The sequence below is a fragment of the Schistocerca serialis genome, chromosome 1 (assembly GCF_023864345.2).
Source record: "Schistocerca serialis cubense isolate TAMUIC-IGC-003099 chromosome 1, iqSchSeri2.2, whole genome shotgun sequence".
Lineage (NCBI taxonomy): Eukaryota > Metazoa > Arthropoda > Insecta > Orthoptera > Acrididae > Schistocerca > Schistocerca serialis.
The window spans coordinates 254,838,183-254,858,758 of record NC_064638.1 but is presented as its reverse complement, the minus strand read 5'-3'; the positions used below and the strand labels follow the sequence as shown (position 1 = coordinate 254,858,758).

General features: G+C 44.3%; 1 protein-coding gene across 1 annotated transcript in view; it reads right to left on the bottom strand.

Annotated features, from left to right (window-relative positions):
* LOC126464191 (uncharacterized) overlaps positions 1-14,427 on the bottom strand; it is a 47,760-nt gene extending 33,333 nt beyond the window's left edge. The window contains exon 1 of the mRNA XM_050096219.1: positions 14,263-14,427. Coding sequence (XP_049952176.1) covers positions 14,263-14,427 — 165 coding nt within the window. The remainder of the gene's footprint in view (positions 1-14,262) is intronic.
* Positions 14,428-20,576: the final 6,149 nt, after the last annotated feature.

Genomic DNA, 20,576 nt, shown 5'->3' with positions numbered 1-20,576 from the left:
TGACCCTTAACATAGACAAATGTAATGTATTGCGAATACATAGAAAGAAGGATCCTTTATTGTATGATTAAATGATAGCGGAACAAACACTGGTAGCAGTTACTTCTGTAAAATATCTGGGAGTATGCGTACGGAACGATTTGAAGTGGAATGATTATATAAAATTAATTGTTGGTAAGGCGGGTGCCAGGTTGAGATTCATTGGGAGAGTCCCTAGAAAATGTAGTCCATCAACAAAGGAGGTGGCTTACAAAAGACTCGTTCTACCTATACTTGAGTATTGCTCATCAGTGTGGGATCCGTACCAGGTCGGGTTGACAGAGGAGATAGAGAAGATCCAAAGAAGAGCGGCTCGTTTCGTCACAGGGTTATTTGGTAATCGTGATAGCGTTACGGAGATGTTTAGCAAACTCAAGTGGCAGACTCTGCAAGAGAGGCGTTCTGCATTGCGATGTAGCTTGCTGTCCAGGTTTCGAGAGGTTGCGTTTCTGGATCAGGTATCGAATATATTGCTTCGCCCTACTTACACCTCCCGAGGAGATCACGAATGTAAAATTAGAGAGATTCGAGCGCGCACGGAGGCAGTCCAGCAGTCGTTCTTCCCGCGAACCATACGCGACTGGAACAGAAAAGGGAGGTAATGACAATGGCACGTAAAGTGCCCTCCGCCACACACCGTTGGGTGGCTTGCGGAGTATAAATGTAGATGTAGATGTAGACGTACAGGTAACGCGGGTACAGCCTAAAGTGACGAAAGCTACTAGGAAAACTGCGGTAGTCTGCGCTTAGTTATAATAGTCTACGATAGCCAGCGATAGTTTTGCAAATCTGTTCTGCACTTGCAGACGCTGCTATGAAATAACGAAATGTGTAGTGAACACAGTAAACAAGTGACTAACATAAAAAACTGTTTTATTTATATTTAGCTACCAATTGTAGTCTTTATGGAGGAAAAAATTAAGTGCCCTCGGTTTGAGCGAGGTTCGTGGAATCGCCCTGAGTAGCTTGGACTTCGTTCCCACGTGAATTTAACGTGCAGTACCTGCTACAGAGTGTGACGAAACGAAGAGACAGCAGGTCTTTCCCCCGCAGGCAGTGACTCTCTTGCTGCGACGCGCGCAGTTCCGCTGCCAATAAGCGCGGACGGGGCGGAGCGAGGCCGTACCATATTTCAGCGGCGAGCGGGCATCTCCGAGACTAACTGCCCAAGTTATTGTCGGTAAGGCTGCGGCGAGGTTCCTTCTTGTTTGTCAACAGCGTGATTTAGCGGGCGCCTCGGCCCGCCGGCTCTCGGCTCTGCGCCTGCCGCCACACGCCAGCAGCACGCCACGCCGCCAGACACCCGTCACTGTCACGCGACGCGACGGCCCGCCGACGCCGACGGCGGCGCCCTCCTAGTGACACGGCTGCGGCGAGTCGCCGTGACACGGCGCGCTCCGCTGCAGCCGACTGCGGCAGCGGCAGCGCGGTCTCCAGCCGGCGACACGTGCGGAAATTACTCGTTACGGCGAGCGGCTCTGCTGGAAACGCGACTCGCGCCATCAAAATTACCGCACGGAGCTAGAACGACCACGGCGTTTGAGTAAATATACAATGTTCTTCTCACAAAATGTCTGCTACTTCTTTCCCTTAAAGGAAGTTTTCGAGGCCTATGCTACCAGCATTAACCACCGATCATTTCTGACCCTTATCTTTGGAACCAATGAAGACATCAGACTAAAACCTTTACAGGTATTATATGCAAACTTCTTATGTTGACTCAAACAGAACTAAGAAATGAAACGCGAAAGAAATTTTTTACATTAAATGTTTGTAAATGCAAACACGTAGCTTCAAGCCCATTGAAATCACTGCCGTGATTGTGCTTCAGTAGGTGTGGAAAGTCGTGATAAAGCAGTTCACAAAGTTTCATCTACCTTTCGCACGTAGTTTTTCAGATATAGGAACAGTAGCCGGCCGTTCTGGCCCAGCGGTTCTAGGCGCTTCAGTCTGGGACCGCGCGACCGCTACGTTCGCAGGTTCGAATCCTGCCTCGGGCGTGGATGTGTGTGATGTCCTTAGGTTAGTTAGGTTTTAAGTAGTTCTAAGCCTAGGGGACTGATGACCTCCGAAGTTAAGTCCCATGGTGCTCAGAGCCATTTGAACCATTTTTTTAACAGTAACTGTAAAAAAAATCGTTTTGAGAAAAGCGAATTTAAATGGAAACGTTAAACACACCACATACTTCCGCGTAGACAGGCTCCTCTCCCCCTCTTTCTCTAAAACCACCTTCGGGTTGACCATGCTTCTTTGGTGCAGAACTCGGCTGCGAGCTTTGACCTGGCAGTTCATAACTTGTCTGAAAGTTGCAGTTCCTTCACGGTATGTGGACCGTGTCGAGCAGTACTTTATCGTTGGTATTTCTTTGTGGTGGTGATCCCTGAACCAATGTTGGTTCTTCGAACAGATCTTATTTTCCCCGGTGAATGTCTTGGGTCCAGCAAAAAAGAGAACTTTGATATACCGATATAGGTGCATCTTACCTTTAATCGTATCTATAAAGAGGAAAATTTGATGTAACGTTACGTGGAATTGAAAAATAGACGATAAACAGTTCAAATAGGGATTGAATAGCTTTTGAGATGCGGCATTAGAAAATAATTCTGAAGATAAGTTGGCTGGATTGGTTAGCAATGAGAAAGTACTGAATAGAATCTGAGGAAAACAAGCTTCTAGGGCTAAGTTGACTAAAAGTACGGATCGACTGACAGGACACTTAATGTGTCATAAATGCATAGTTAATTTCCTAAAGGAGGGAAGTGTAGGGAATAAATATCGTAGAGGGAGGGAGGCCACAACTTGATTTAAGCAATCACGTTGAAACGGATATAATTTCCACACATGAACGGATTTGTACAAGACAGACTGCTGTCGAGAGCTGATCCAAAACAGTCGCCTTACTGAGAACAGCTAGAAAACCCAACATACAGTCAAGTGACATGCCCTCTTTTCCATTCACTCAATCTACATAATGATGACTCTTGCTACTTGAGGCAGTGTAGACGGAAAACTGTATAAAGTACGTGTATCCAACTTTATACGAATGATGTTCAGGCTGCGCGTTGCAGGATTTGCACTGCTATGAGCGCTAGCGTCTTGACTTGCCGACAGGCGCCAGTACTGGTATGGCAAAGCTGGCCTGAAACACAAGTATCATTGTACATTCTACTAGCAGACGGTCGACATGGGTCTGGGCAAGGTCAGCAGGGGTTTACTCGTAAAAAAGTTTTATCAAAACAAGAGCAATATTGCTGCTGCTCTTTGAAAGTAACGACGAATTAAAGGAATACAGAGAAGTCATCTCTCAGCACCGGGACCGAAGAACATGATTTCGAAGTTCAAGTTAGCTGGCGATTTGGCAATTGCTCCTGGGAGAAGCAGACTGCTAATTGCGCCAGAAATTGTTGAAGAAGTGACTGTTCCCACGGCTGAGAATGCTGGATGCAATGTGCGATCTTGAAGTCTGCACGAGCTGTGTCACGACGGCTGAACATTCCATGGTCCGCCGTTATTTCGGGCAGCAGTAGACCAGTCTGCAGCTTTCTAATCTGGAACATAAACGTGGCATTCAATAGACAATTGTTACCCTCTCACGTTGAAATTAAAATGTGTTTGTCTCAAGTGTTTTATTCATTACTCTTCTTCGGCTTGTCCTTAAGAACGGTTCCTCAAAGTTTCATTGTTCTACGATTACTCGATGATCATGAGGGCCCTCTCAAGTAGCGAAATTTTAATTTTAACCACCCACCACATCAGTCCGATTGTTGACTCAGAATGAGGATAATTGCGCAGAGTTTTCAAAACATGGTTCAAATGGCTCTAGGCACTATGGGACTTAACATCTGAGGTCATCATACCCATAGACTTAGAACTACTTAAACCTATCTAACCTATGGACATCACACACATCCATGTCCGAGGCAGGATTCGAGCCTGCGACCGTAGCAGTAGCGCTGTTCAGGACGGAAACGCCTAGAACCGCTCGGTCACAGCGGCCGGCAGCGTTTTCAATAAGAAAGGAAAAAAAAAGGAACGAGAAGAAAGATAAAAGGAAACTGCAACAATACTGTAATTTTCCAGTCTCAAACTTTCATTCATATGAAAGAAGTAGCCTCAGATACAGTTAAAGGCAAACTTTGTATTACATTTCTAAATGTTATTTCTGTGTTGCAATATCACTGCGCACAATAATTTCTAAACTTGTTAATGACAAATTTTATTAACAAGAAGTAAGAACAGAGGACAAAACATTAATCGTCTCCAGGAGACGTCACGCCAATAACGCGTCATATCGCCTACAACCATTCGGCAACGATCAGAGTCAGAAAGTTTCTTCAAGTATGCCAAATCCAGCAGAAGTCGCACAGTGATGATTAATTTCACCTGCTGTTCCAAACAGCTCCAGAAATTTCCCACATGGTTAAGATCGGATGTTTTGGCGGCCCAGTCGAAATGCGGTATGGTGCGTGTTGTTGTACCTGGAACACATGCGAGTATCCCTGTTGACATGGCTGTTGTCATTTTGCAAGCTGGGAGCGTCTACAGAATACTCATCACGAATACGTAGAATAAAGCACGACACTTGTTCTTCTAGAATGCTCGTTTATAATCACGGCAATCTGAAAGAAAGGACCCAACTAATGGTGAGAAACATACCACCAAAACATCCAGCCTTCACACAACTTTGCGTACCAGTGGTTTCTCCCGAAAACCACAATTTTATTCTTTTTGATTTGAAGTACCAGTGCCTTTTGCTTGAAACCACCAATGCTGTTCCAAGACAGACATATCTACTGGTACGCTGAGATACTTCTACAAAAGGAGTGCATTGTAGCAGTCACTTACGACTTTGAAAGCAATAGTCCGCGTGGAGTTTGTGCTATGTGATTGTAGGAGTTCGTAACATGCGATTTTTTTAATAGTAGCTACATTGAGGAGATTAAGTATATCTTTATTTATTGTATCTTAAATTTTAGTTGGTACTGCTACTTTTATGAGTAGTTTCGCAATGAAATGACTGGGGCAATACGTAGGTTTGATGCAAAATTTGTTATATTTTAGGTCCATTTTTGCTTGTTATTTAGTACTATAATTTGTTTCAGGCATATACACCTACACGTCTACATGTACGTGCCTGCTCTTCTGTTCACTCTTAAATACCACTTTCACATTATTTCTCTGCCGTTACATTTGCTATTAGCGCGTGGTAGAAACGAACACTTAAAACTTCCCGTGCGATCTCTAATTTCCCCTATTTTATTACAGTGATTACACCTATGTAGGTGGGTGTAAACGAAACAGTTTTGCATTGGGAGGAGGACGTTTGAGACTGATATTTCGTGAAAATATCTCGCCGAACCGAAAACGACTTCGTTTGAATTATCACCGCCCCAGCTAGCGTATAATCCGTCTGGCAACCGGTCCGCTATTTCGATAGTACAAAACAACCCACGCTCCACTGAACTTTTTCGATGCTCTCCGTCAGTCCAGTCTAGTAAGGATCCCATATTGCACTGCAGTAGTCTAGCAGAGGATGGGCCCACTTAATGTCGGCAGTCTCTTTAGTAGACCGGTTGCAACTTATAAGTCTTCTGCCAGTAGGAAGCTGTCTTTGGTTTCCCTTCCCCACATCACCATCTGTCTAATCGTTCCAGTTTAAGTTGTTCGTAATCGTAATTTCAAGGTATCCAATCGATATGACAACCTTCAGATTTGAGTGATTTCTCGTGTAATCGTAATTTAACGGATTCCTTTTAGTACTGATGAGGATGAGGCCACACTTCTGATAATTGTTTAGGGACAATTGCATTGTGAGTTCATTAAAGTATCGAAATATAAGATATTATCTTTAAAAAATGCCAAATTGCTTTCAAATGTGTCACGCGGAATAATAGGTGTCTCAAAATTACACTCCTGGAAATGGAAAAAAGAACACATTGACACCGGTGTGTCAGACCCACCATACTTGCTCCGGACACTGCGAGAGGGCTGTACAAGCAATGATCACACGCACCTCACAGCGGACACACCAGGAACCGCGGTGTTGGCCGTCGAATGGCGCTAGCTGCGCAGCATTTGTGCACCGCCGCCGTCAGTGTCAGCCAGTTTGCCGTGGCATACGGAGCTCCATCGCAGTCTTTAACACTGGTAGCATGCCGCGACAGCGTGGACGTGAACCGTATGTGCAGTTGACGGACTTTGAGCGAGGGCGTATAGTGGACATGCGGGAGGCCGGGTGGACGTCCCGCCGAATTGCTCAACACGTGGGGCGTGAGGTCTCCACAGTACATCGATGTTGTCGCCAGTGGTCGGCGGAAGGTGCACGTGCCCGTCGACCTGGGACCGGACCGCAGCGACGCACGGATGCACGCCAAGACCGTAGGATCCTACGCAATGCCGCAGGGGACCGCACCGCCACTTCCCAGCAAATTAGGGACACTGTTGCTCCAGGGGTATCGGCGAGGACCATTCGCAACCGTCTCCATGAAGCTGGGCTACGGTCCCGCACACCGTTAGGCCGTCTTCCGCTCACGCCCCAACATCGTGCAGCCCGCCTCCAGTGGTGTCGCGACAGGCGTGAATGGAGGGACGAATGGAGACGTGTCGTCTTCAGCGATGAGAGTCGCTTCTGCCTTGGTGCCAATGATGGTCGTATGCGTGTTTGACGCCGTGCAGGTGAGCGCCACAATCAGGACTGCATACGACCGAGGCACACAGGGCCAACACCCGGCATCATGGTGTGGGGAGCGATCTCCTACACTGGCCGTACACCACTGGTGATAGTCGAGGGGACACTGAATAGTGCACGGTACATCCAAACCGTCATCGAACCCATCGTTCTACCATTCCTAGACCGGCAAGGGAACTTGCTGTTCCAACAGGACAATGCACGTCCGCATGTATCCCGTGTCACCCAACGTGCTCTAGAAGGTGTAAGTCAACTACCCTGGCCAGCAAGATCTCCGGATCTGTCCCCCATTGAGCATGTTTGGGACTGGATGAAGCGTCGTCTCACGCGGTCTGCACGTCCAGCACGAACGCTGGTCCAACTGAGGCGCCAGGTGGAAATGGCATGGCAAGCCGTTCCACAGGACTACATCCAGCATCTCTACGATCGTCTCCATGGGAGAATAGCAGCCTGCATTGCTGCGAAAGGTGGATATACACTGTACTAGTGCCGACATTGTGCATGCTCTGTTGCCTGTGTCTATGTGCCTGTGGTTCTGTCAGTGTGATCATGTGATGTATCTGACCCCAGGAATGTGTCAATAAAGTTTCCCCTTCCTGGGACAATGAATTCACGGTGTTCTTATTTCAATATCCAGGTGTGTATATGTGCTAGTGGTTTCAAAGCAAAACCTTGTCCTTAAAACAACTTAATTTTACTTTTTGCCAATTTCTTTTGTATTCGTTGCTTATTATGACAATAACGATTAGTTTTGTGAGAAATTTTAAACTTATTTAATTTTTCACATTGTCGGGACTTAGAGGGTAAAGCCCGATCCACGACTGATGGCGGTTTTGCATGTCGAGGCACGGATGGAGATTGCATTGTTGACGATTCCGAGCGACAGTTGTTGTGTGCGACGGATCCACGACTGATGGCGGTTTTGCATGTCGAGGCACGGATGGAGATTGCATTGTTGACGATTCCGAGCGACAGTTGTGGTGTGCGCACGCGCGTGCTTTTTTCCGCTTGAAGGAAGCGTATATCCTGCAAATTATGTCTCCTGCACAGTTGTGGAGAATTTATCACTTAATATCACAATCAGCGATGGAAACTTGCAACAAATGGAATATAAATTTACTGAACAATTAGCAACGATCACATTTAATGCTCGCATTAGCCACGGCATTCACAGCACTGCGCTTAGAACATACTTAACGCTCGTTGGCTGTCGGAGCATATGTGACGTAGGTGCGCAGAACAAGCCTAAACTCGACCGCCGTCGTTCGTGACTCCAACTATAGTATACACTGATCAGCAAAAACATTTGAACACTGCCCACCGTGGTGTTGGATGCCGCCTCGTGGCGTTAGGGTAGATTACGCGGTAACAGAAACATGTAACGGGGCAGACACAGACTGGGAACCACCCTAGCGAAGATTTGGAGCCGGCCGATGTGGACGAGCTGTTCTAGGAGCTTCAGTCTGGAACTGCGCGACCGCTACGGTCGCAGGTTCGAATCCTGCCTCGGGCATGGATGTGTGTGATGTCCTTAGGTTAGTTAGGTTTAAGTAGTTCTAAGTTCTAGGAGACTGATGACCTCAAATGTTAAGTCCCATAGTGCTCAGAGCCATTTGAACCATTCTGAAGATATTAGCTCCAAATGTGTAAATCCATTGAGATAAGGGACTCTGACATAGAGCAGTTTATTATTACGCAGAGCCTGTGAACATGTATCTCGAAAAATTTTCGAATGTTCACGTGCTACTGTCGTGAGCATCTACGGAAAAAGGGAGAAGGACAATGAAACTACCACTAGGTGCTAAAAGGTTGGACGTCCACGACTCTTCACAGAGCGTGGTGTTCGGAGGCTTGTCTGCTCTGTAAAGTAGGATAGATGGTGCTCTGTTGCATCACTGCCGAAAGAGCACAATGCTGGTGCATGCGCAAGTGTTTCGGAGCACACCGTACATCATACATTATTGAAAATTGAGTTCTGCAGCAGTCCACCCTGTGTTCACATGTTGGCCCAATGACATCGACATTTATGACTGCAGAGGGCATTGGTCCAAAGGGCTTCGACCGTCGATCAACGGAAACGTGTCGGCTCTTTGGGTGAATCATATTTTTGCTCTAATAGGTCACTGTTCGTCTCCACAAATGCCGTCATCGAGGTGAAGCGCGTCTCTAAACGCGCAGCACGCTACGGACACAGGCTGGTGGGAGCAGTTTTATACTGTGGGACACATTCTCCTTGCTTAGGATCTGTGGTAGTGATTGAAGACACGCTAACAGCTGCGAACTACCTGCATTCTCGCATGCTTGATATGTTCCCCAACGACGATGTCATTTTTCAGCGGTATAATTTTCCGCGTCTTTGAATGAAAACCGTGCTACAATGGTTTGAGGAGCATTATGGCGAACCCATGCTGACGCCTCTGCGACGAATTTGCCTGACGAAAATCCAATGGAGCCATCCGGGTCGCTATGCCAATCAGCGGCCCGTTATTTACGAGAATTACCTAACCTGTGAGTAGACATCTAATGCCACACACATCCACAAACCTACCAACAAACTGTCGGATCCCTGATATGCAGAATCAGTGATGTATTTCGTTCCAAAGACGGGCAAAAAAGCTATGACGCAGGTGGTCATAATGGTTTGGCTCATCAGTGTATTCGGCGCCTTACATCATACGAAAAGAGGAAAAATCTCCAACCGAGCGAGGTGGCGCAGTGGGTAGACACTGGACTCGCATTCGGAAGGACGACGGTTCAATCCCGCGTCCGGCCATCCTGATTTAGGTTTTCCGTGATTTCCCTAAATAAGTCCAGGCAAATGCCGGGATGGTTCCTCTGAAAGGGCACGGCCGACTTCCTTCCCCATCCTTCCCTAATCCGATGAGACCGATGACCACGCTGTCTGGTCTCCTTCCCCAAACCAACCACCCCACCAACCACTCTCCAGACCACACTGCTTGCCTTCAATCAGCTACTGTTAAGTTTCTGTTTCGTTTGGCCCAAAGAAACGTGTATCTTAAGGTGCAAATATTAGTAATAGCCTTTTGGGACGTATCTGACTCAAAGCGTCCACTGCACGGAGCTTACTCTGTAATCTTTACTCGGAGCCTGTTGAGACAGACGTGCATTTACTCAACGCAGCAATTTCTGTCGATTTTGTAAACCGATTGTCTTTTATTAGCCGTTCCGCTCGTCTCTGGTGCCCATCTATTAAGATCATTTTAGGACAACTGTTCCTAAAAATGTGTTACATGGCTACGAGAGATACACCATACCTCCTAGACACTTTGATCAGTCTCCGTTGATACATCCGCAAATCGCGCAACAGTATTCGCAATGTAGTGTTAGGCACTGCCGAATGCGTAAGTTCATTTCTACCATCAAGTGGCATTTTAAAGGGGTAACTAATATTTTGTCTGGTGTAATTATTTATTGAATCACCAAATATGACTTTATAATTTTGTCTTTGACGGCTGTTTGCTTCAGGTTATACCAGTCCACTGTTGTTAAATGGTCGGGTATATAGTGTTGCCGTTATTGTTTCATTTATTATCACATTTTTCGAACAGTATCTAACTTCTTGTTGGCGTTCTTGTCATCTACAACAAAACAGTAATCATAAAGTCATTTTGTATTGACACAGTGAAGTGAAAATATGCGAAGACCCATGAAATTAACTTCAAAGAAGAAAGATCTATACTTGCTTAAGAGTCACTTGGCCTCAGCACAAGAAAAATATCCTCTAGGGCAGGTTTTAATCAGGCTACAATTACGAGGTTACTGAAAAAATACATGAAGAAAGGAACTGTTGATCGTAAGAAAGGAAAAGTAGAAAAAAAGCGTCTACTATCAAGCAACATATGAAAGTGGGAGGAATTTCTCTCATCAGTCGTCACCTTTCATCAATTGCGCTAAAGCGAGACTGGGAGGAAATTTGTGACGTCCTAGTAACCAGCAGAAATGTCAGAAACAAACTGTCAGACGCTAGACTCGTTGCGCGTCGATCTGGAAAGAAAAGTTTGTTGACACAGTAACACAACAGCTGCTAAAATGGGCAAAAGCAGATATGAATGAACACCGGAGATGTGGGACAGAGTAATCTTTTCCGATGACTGTAAATTTAATCTGCATGTGTCCAGCACAAACTGTTCGTGTGTCGCAGAGTAGGTGAAAAATTTTTCCCTTCGTATATAACGTAAATAATCAAACATCCTGCACGATGCATTTCTACCCATGGAGTAGATCGTCTGGACATCATAAATGGTTTAAGTCGAAGCACATATATATGTCAGCGTGCTTGGAAAGAAGCTTATGAGCACAATAAGAGACTAGTATGTAAATCTCTCTAGTTGCATTTTCCAGGATGAATCTGCTACGTACGACAGAGATTTGAAGGTAAGTCCCGAGGTCAGTGTTTGTATCATGCATGAAGCAGATGATGTTCCAATTTAATTGTTACGTATTTTTACATTTTTAATAAAAATGTTCCTGAGACAAAATGGAGTTCAAACAGAAGAATGGCCTGAAATAGCCACAATGTCCTAGTGAGAAATGTTAGAAAGTTATGGGAAATGCTGACGCAAAAAGGGGAAACTGTTGGAGCATCTGACGCGAGTGTGGTTTCATGGGCTGAGAAGCACATTAAAAAATTACTTCTCTCAACGCCCACATGATTAGAGAGGCGATTAAGGCACGTGCAGGGGCCGACCAAGTATTAAATGTCTACAGTGGAAGCAGATGAATAGTGGATTCAGAAGAGGTGCAGATAACTGTGTACAAAAAGTAACAGCTAACATTGTTGTGTCGTATAAGTAAAATACAGTGTCTCTTCTAAGATTAAAACTCGTAGTTCACAATGAAAGGAAAACAGATCAGGTTACATATGCACTCCCATCTGGTTCCTTAAGAAAGTGATGTGTAAATAGCAACTCATTTTACAGAAGTAAATAAAGAGAATAAAATAATACTTGTTATCGTATAGAGTATATTTGCGCCCTATAGAAACAGAGGGAAATCAAGCCAATTTCCCTTAGATATACAACGATTAAAACAAAAGTATTCAGTTATAGAACGTGATACAGTAAATAATTCCACCACTGTATAATTTACACAGTGCTATCTTCGGGTAGGTGTCAGCTGACCTGTTTAGCATACCCTAAGATGCTATACATGCGGTCCCAGGTATCCAAGAAGGAATCTGAGCTCCCAATAAGATCACATGAATTGAGAGAAATAATGTTGTGCAATGAATAATGTCTCGTTAAAAGAAAATTGCTAGGGGTGGCTCAATTATAATGAAAGTTGGGTACCACACTTCTCACAGAGATATTAATGAAGGGATTCATCAAAAGTAGAAAAGGAAATTACTGGTTGCTACAAAAATTTGGTTTAGTGCCATAACACATGAAAAAAAATGATTTAACGACCAGATCAAGCATATAAACATTTAATAAGTGGACAAGAAATTGCGAGCCTGAAGTATAGCCTTGGAACCGGTGAGTGGATAAATGAAAGGATAATGTGAAACTATATGGTGGATATGGTCAACGCGGTGAAAATTATTAGTGATTTGAAGAGAGAACGCCAGAAAGGGAAGATCGAACATCAATATTCTCGCTGCATCATATGACGCATTCATCCCTATTACGGTCGGAGGAAGGCAATGGCAAACTACCTCCGCTGGGACCTTGCCTACTACAGCGGTGCGGGTCTCCCGCATCGTCCCCTACGCTCTGTCCAGGAGTATGGGACTTCATCATCATCATCATCATCATATGACGAGTGGAACTGGCTGACTTTAAATGTTAAATCTGCACCCTTAAATGGAGCGAATGTGGAAAACGACGGCAATAGCTGCTGGAAATTCTGTATCGACCTGATAAACTGCTCATTGCTCCAAAACGGAGACATCCCTTTCTACTCTTCGATTACCATGCAGAAAATGTTCCTGACTTTCCTCCATGAAACTAAGATATTTCTGCCAGCACTGGAATCCCACCAGCCGACTGCAGTTGACCTTACGACTTCCGACCAATAGTTATTTTGTAAATAACAGTTTCCTACTCTGCCATATTTGGTACTGGTTAATCAGTAATGGTGTGGTGTGCAGTGTCTGATTGCTGGCCTCACACTCTGAAAGTCTGTCTTTTATCTGACCTTAATATCTTATCCAGCCTACAAGCCTTGCACAAAGCAGTTTATATGGAATGCAGTCCGCCCTGTCCTACATTCCTGCTGAACAGATTTGGGAGACTGCCATTTCCCTGTTCTTTACCTGCTTACAGTTGGCTTTCAGCACCAAACTATCTTACGACACCCCAGACCTCCTGAGTTAACTTCCTGTTGCGAGCAAGCTAAAGAAAATCATCAAAGCTGCAGAAATAACAGGCCTTCCTCGCTGTATTAAAAGGAAGGAAGAAGAAGGAGTAATCAGCAGTGCAATCATTGGCAGCAGTCAATATTGTCTGCAGAATTGAATATACTGACTACTGGGCTTGAATATTACATAGAAAAAACAGGTTAAGTAACATTTTTGGCAAAAACTGCCATGTAACACTTTGAATAGTATAATGCCAATAATTTTTAAATTAGTTTAGTGGTCAATTGATGGTAGGGTAGGAGATTATTATATGAATTCGTGGTGTCTGTCGTTTTGGACATGTCTGAAAGGACAGATATGGTGCTTTCATAAAATTGATTTTCTCGATGGGCAATGAATCCACCACCTTCAGTGCAGATACACAACTATGTTCTACTTCTTGCGCGAATCTCAAAGTAGCGAGCATGGAGGAAATGGGCGGGGATTGCGGATAGGTGGCTCTAGGTGGGAGTGTTTGATGGGCTGAGAGGAGTGCCGTGATAGTCCAGGCAGTTGCGATGATCGGTGTATCTGAGCAACGCAGTAGTTAACCCTACTGCCTAGTAAGCCAGAGATCCCGTGTTCAAAAATGGTTCAAATGGCTCTGCGCACTATGGGACTTAACATCTATGGTCATCAGTCCCCTAGAACTTAGAACTACTTAAACCTAACTAACCTAAGGACATCACACACACAACACCCAGTCATCACGAGGCAGAGAAAATCCCTGAGCCCGCCGGGAATCGAACCCGGGAACCCGGTCGCGGGAAGCGAGAACGCTACCGCACGACCACGAGCTGCGGACATCCCGTGTTCGAATCTCGGTCCGTCACACATTTTCACTCGCCGCTGCTGACTGCGCAAAAAGTCTCGATACATTTGACTTCAATAGTTCCTTTCCTTTCCTCTCTTCCCCTCCACCTTCAATTTACATAGTAGGAGTTTATCATTTCGTTATTCTGCCTATCAGCTACGAATCTGAGAGTGTTGCTGACTGTCTCAAAAGGGAGAGGAGTGTTCTTATATCTGAGGTAGCTGTAAAGAAGCAGGCCCGAGTCGAGTCAGAAGCGCTGCGACACACCAAGGCCGCAGCCGTGACGGTTTAGTAGCTTATTTGCAGGTTTATGTGGCCGGGCTGCGGTTTTTCCGCCGCGGCGAGTGGTAATTATTCAAGCGCGGCGGCGGTGGTGGTGGCGGCGGCGGCGGCGGCGGCGGCGGCGTCGTCTGCGGCGGGTTCGGCTAACGACCGAGCCGCGAGCCGCGCAGCCGCCGGGACGGCAATAACTGGTCCGGGGGCAGTTTCGCTGCCAATAAGGCCGCCGGAGACGCGCGGCCTCGTCATATTTCAGCAGCTACAAGAATAACTGCCCAAGTTATTGTCGGAGATGGGCCCGGAGCCGGCGGCGGCGCCAGCGCCCTCCTCTTCCGCACGTCCGTCTTACATTTCCGACATTCTCGCTGCCGTGCAACGCCGTTCCGCTCCTTTCATTTTTCCCCGCCCGTCCGCCGGCGGAAGAACTGCCGAACCGCGTGCCGCTTATATAACGGCGGTCAGGCCGGCGCTCCTGATTCAAACGTGCATACACGGCCTTCACTACTCAATTTCTGCTAAGTGATGATGGAGCACATGTACTAAAACTTTTATTTAAGGGAATGGTGACATATACATCGGCCACGGTAAAAATCGACCTGATAGTTGTTGTTGTGGTCTTCAGTCCTGAGACTGGTTTGACGCAGCTCTCCACGCTACCCAGTACCTACTGGAGCCTACATCATTCTGAATCTGCTTAGTGTATTCATTTCTTGGTCTCCCTCTACGATTTTTACCATCCACGCTGCCTTCCAATACTAAACTGGTGATCCCTTGATGTCTCAGAACATGTCCCACCAACCGATCCCTTATTCTAGTCAAGTTGTGCCACATGCTCCTCTTCTCCCCAACTCTATTCAATGCCTCCTCATTAGTTGTATGAACTACCCATCTAATCTTCAGCATTCTTCTGCAGCACCACATTTCGAAAGCTTCTATCCTCTTCTTGTCCAAACTATTTATCGTCCATGTTTCACTTCCATACATGGGTACACTCCATACAAATACTTTCAGAATGACTTCCTGACACTTAAATCTATACTCGATGTTAACAAATTTCTCTTTTTCAGAAACGCTTTTCTTGCCATTGCCGGTCTACGTCTTATATCCTCTCTACTTCGACCATCATCAGTTATTTTTCTCCCCAAATAGCAATACTCCTTAACTACTTTTAGTGTCTCATTTCCTAATCTAATTCCCTCAGCACCACCCGACTTAATTCGACTACATTCCATTATCCTTGTTTTGCTTTTGTTCATGTTCATCTTATACCCTCCTTTCAAGACACTGTCCATTCCGTTAAACTGCTCTTCCAAGTCCTTTGCTTTCTCTGACAGAATTACAATGTCATCGGCGAATCTCAAAGCTTTTATTTCTTCTCCATGGATTTTAATACCTGAAACGAAGTTTCCCCAATCCTAGTAATTTATTTATTCGTGATCTACATGCCGTGTTGATATTCATGAGAGAATATACCACATCCTTGGCCACCACCACTTGCCTTCGCTGACGTATGGTTTGGAGTGAGAATACTGCATATACGAAGTATGTAATATTTATATTCAAGGAAACGTAGTTACAATGTATCGGGTCATACCATCAGGAACCTGTATATCTGTGATAGTTATAGCTTTATGTTAAAAATAGTGCGTACTGTGTATTTGTGTTTCATTCTGTTAACTGGGTTCGAGGGCACTGGAGCAACGGCGGTGTTGTTGCAACACGGTACGTCGTCGTTGAAAGCTAGTTACCATATACGTGATTCCGGCGGCCGCTCGAAGCTGAAACACGTCGTCCTTAGGAAGTGGCATTTGATTACTAATAAAAAAGATATCGTACTGTAATGGAAAAAGAAGGAGAAAGATGATAAACTTTGTATGATCTTAATGCATGCATCAATTGTTTCCTAGTTGTTTTTCCGGTGTTAAGTCGTGTTCACAAGTGTGAGCAACCAGTGTTTCTCTTATAGCATTGACGACACAAATGTGTTACGGAGAACGAATAAAAACTGAAGAGATATCATTCATGGAAATTTATAACCTGTACTGGGAAGTTATTTGTGGCAAGAGCGTTTGTGTTCTATGCTCATTGTGTTAAATCTTAGCCGGCTGGAGTAGCCGTGCGGTTCTAGGTGCTACAGTCTGGAACCGAGCTACTGCTACGGTCGCAGGTTCGAATCCTGCCTCGGGCATGGATGTGTGTGATGTCCTTAGGTTAGTTGGGTTTAATTAGTTCTAAGTTCTAGGCGACTGCTGACCTCAGAACTTATGTCGCATAGTGCTCAAAGCCAATTTGTTACATCTTCAAGAGAAGCCGAGTCATGTTGTTTGGAATTTCTTGCCACGTTCCTTTGGGTGCGTTTACAGGTTCTTACTGTGGTCGCATCTAGGCATTTAGGCAGTGCATTTCGTAACTATTTTGGGATTCTTTATGTCAAAATGTGTGGAGCACTTGTGACTTCTTTGAGAGGTAATTCTTGTCAAATCTGGAGATTTTGCGTTCCACGTGGTGGCTTGCGTGCTCTGAGTCAATTGTCTTCTCAGACATCGATTAATGAGGCCACAATCCTTACGACTTTTGCGTGATAAGAGTAATCCTTCACACTCTGTCGGAAGTTCTTGTTAACTGAATCACCTTCGAGGTGTTTCTACGGTATTTCGTAGCGAGTGCCTGTAAGATGTGACCATATCTGAAGGACAGCCTTACAGTATTATCTGTATATTGTGTATCACGTAATTTCTGTTGTTATTTTTATTTTTTTAGTTATACAGTGTAAAGGAAAGGTAAACTCCATGAGCAATGATTAGGATTTCCCTTGTTCTGATTTCTTTGTCCTATGGCTATGAAAGTGCGATATGAAATGAACATGTATACCATTAGTTTAAGATATTTAGAGTACACATATTAATGCATACGGATTATTCACACAACTACTCTCGTGTTTCATTAACCTATGTTGGACATTTATTAAGCACTTGTACATTACGTACAGCCTATGTGCATAGGTTCTTTTTCTGTTTTTCATTACTTTTAGTTTATTTTTTAAATATACTTTTCAGACTAGACATTAAACTTTTAGATGCAGAGTTCGTACTAAATGATTTACACTAAAAGACGAAAGGTTTGCTAACCACGTATTCATGAACTATTTAGTCTACTGCGCGATTACTGGTTACAATGTGTAGCACTGCGACGCATTCTTTCAGCATCGACTGCGGTATGAAACGATTTGCGAGCAAAATAACAAGTAAGACGTTGTTGAGTGCGACTAGAATCTTTAAATCTTGATTGGATACAGCAGACGGTACGATTGTCATTAATGTAGTAAGAAATATGATCCCCGTGTGCATTTGTGTCTGAATAATAGTGAATTAATTCCGTTGTCTTTGTATATTTATTGTCAGTCTTTGCGTTATTACATATATTCGTTACCAGTACGTTGTGTTTTTATATTCGACACAAATCGTACATGGCAAAATAGTGAGTCGTAGTCAGTTATGTTTTTTCTAATCAGTAGGAGTTAGAGGTTTTTTTGTACGTAACGCTGAAAAAGTGTGTGTAAAAATTAGTCTCAGTCAGCTACACTTAAGTCACTCAGAACTTTCACCGGTCGTCGGTAAATTCATTCAGAGCAACCTCTGCCTTTGAGTAACGGATTGAGTCGTATTTTATTTCCAGGTTCAGAGTTACTTATTTATGTGCTGGGTTCCAGATTTTACTGATGATAATGCCCTATAGTACAGTCAAAAGAAGATAAATACGACTATTTTGTTCTTTTATGTGATGTAGCTATTGCATGTTTATTTTACAGCTAAAAGATTACTTTAGGAGAAACGTAGTACGGCACAGACCTTAATCAATTCATGATATAATCAAAATAGTCCTCCTTTTAAAAAAATGGTGCAGGATTTCATTTTTCTCAAAAACTGATTTCTGCAGTAGTATTATCCTCGTTTCTAAGTACTCCTCGTGAGACATAATACATTCGTGGAGGAACTTTAATCAATCTTCAAAGAGCTTCGTAAGCACTATTTCCGGTTTAGCATTTAGTTCCTACAGCGTTTCTGCCTTTATGTATTCATTTTTGGCGAAACTCGCCCTTTCGGCCTTTCCGGGTTTAGTTTCAACTTCGGGAGATGGAAGAAGTAACAGCGGGCTATATTGGCGAATTTGTAGGCAGAGTCATCATAGTGATGTTTGGCCACAAATGCGGGAACAAATCTTAAAATACGAGCAGGTAAATTTCTGTAGGTCACTTAACAATAAACTGTTTCGCCACAAATCGGAGTGTTTTCTTTGGATTGCTTCGTTCGAAGTGCTTAGAAAGTAATGATAATGGACCGTATACTTCATTGTACCTGGTGGTAACTCATGATACAAAACGACACTGAATTATTATTATTATTGCTATTATTATTTACTTTTCACGATTAATCAGATCCCTAGATGATCCCTGATTTCTCGAAACTAGTTATCATTAAAGATAAATTGCAACCATCTGTTCTATGTAGCTATATTTTACAAATATTCGAGGTAGTCTAACAAATAAAATGTTTATATAAATAAGTACGATAAGCTCATCATCGCTTAATTAACTTTCCATAGTGGGCCAAATAAAGCTCATTGCAATAAACGTTTCCCAACGTAGCGCTACGAGCAACAAAATTCGAAGTTCAACTTACTTTCAAGATATATTGCTTGTTGCTTGGTTAAATAACGCTAATGACTTGGCATTCATAATTAATAATCATTACTCTTCCTTGGAGGGGGCGCTAATGCTTCGGAATATGCACTACAGGAGGGTAATTGAGCAACTGGAAAACATGTTCTGTTCTACACCAGGAAAATTTTAATGTAAATCTTAATTACAGCAGCGAAAGTCGCTCCTCCAACTGTACATTGGCACTACACGTAAGTCGGCGCCTCCTAGTGCTGTGACAATCTGCGGCAGTGTTATTGCCGTGTCGTGTGCCTCAGCGAACTTAGCAGCACAGCGCCTGCTGCTGAAGACTATGTGCTCCTCGCCAGCTCGCCTGTCTGCCGGGTTGCCTACCCTTGCAGGCGCGCAGCAATTTATTGCGATCTGCACGGCCGTCGCACGTCTCCGCCACGGGTCATTAAATAATTAGGGGAAGGACCACCACGCCACGTCACGCCATGCTAGGGGCAGCTCCAATGGAAAATCTGCAGGCGCTCTTACACTGGAGCTCCTACCAAAAGCGAAGACTCCCTCCCTGTCGTCACTACTAAGGTAAATCTCCAATTTCATGTCCGTAGTTTATTAGCTCCACCACTTTTCATTCAGTTTACTATCCTTCCTCTGCACACACTCAGCCCAAGTCTCTGCAAACAATGATAGTACTTCATAGTAAATCAAAGTGCACAAGGCTCTGCAGCTGACTTTTATTCTTTGCAAGTATCGTAGTAGTATTGTTGTTGTTATTGTTCTTGTTGTTGATACTAAAAATTTCATTAATTTCCGAGGAAAAAAGAACATGTGCTTACTAACATACAAGTTGAATTGCCGGAAGGAATCAGTGTGTGAAATGTGTACAACAGACGAATAAATTCGTCGTTCTGTTTTTACTTGTGCCGTGTACGGAATCGACTTCCGCATGTTCTTCAGTTTATCAGGTTTGATGTTAAAGTAACATGTCGAATTTGGCTCTGATAGGACAGGTAATCGAACTTGGTTATATTGTAGAAACCAACCAGGTATTGGCCTGAAGTAATTTAGAAAAACCAACGAAAATCTAAATCAGGATGACCAGATGAAATTAGAGCCGCTATCTTCCAGAATCCGACGTCAGTCTAAAACTGTACCTCATTTGGTATATTCTTAGCGTACAATACCGACTTGCTTATAAATTCTAGCAACTATCTTATTTTTTAATGTAAAAAACAAGAGCTACATTATTCATTTGTTACTCGGTGTCAGTCACTGCCTGCACTATACACACATTGCTTGATTTATATAATTCTGTTCGAACAGGCCTCGGAAGCCAGAATGAGATTTTCACTTTGCAGCGGAGAGTGCGCTGATATGAAACTTCCTGGCCGATTAGTACTGTGTGCCGGATCGAGACCTCAGAGGAGAGCTTCTGTAAAGTTTGGAAGGTAGGAGATGAGGCACTGGCAGAAGTAAAGCTGCGAGGACGGGTCGTGAGTCGTGCTTGGGTCGCTCAGTTGGTAGAGCACTTGACCGCGAAAGGCAAAGGTCCCGAGTTCGAGTCTCGGTCCGGCACACAGTTTTAATCTGCCAGGAAATTTCAGGCCTCGGAAGGCCCAACGATACCGACCGACCGCTGTGTCATGCCAAGACCATAGACGTCACTAGCTGCGATGTGGAGGAGCATATGGTTAGCTCACAGTTCTCCCGGCCATTGTCAGTTTTTGTTACT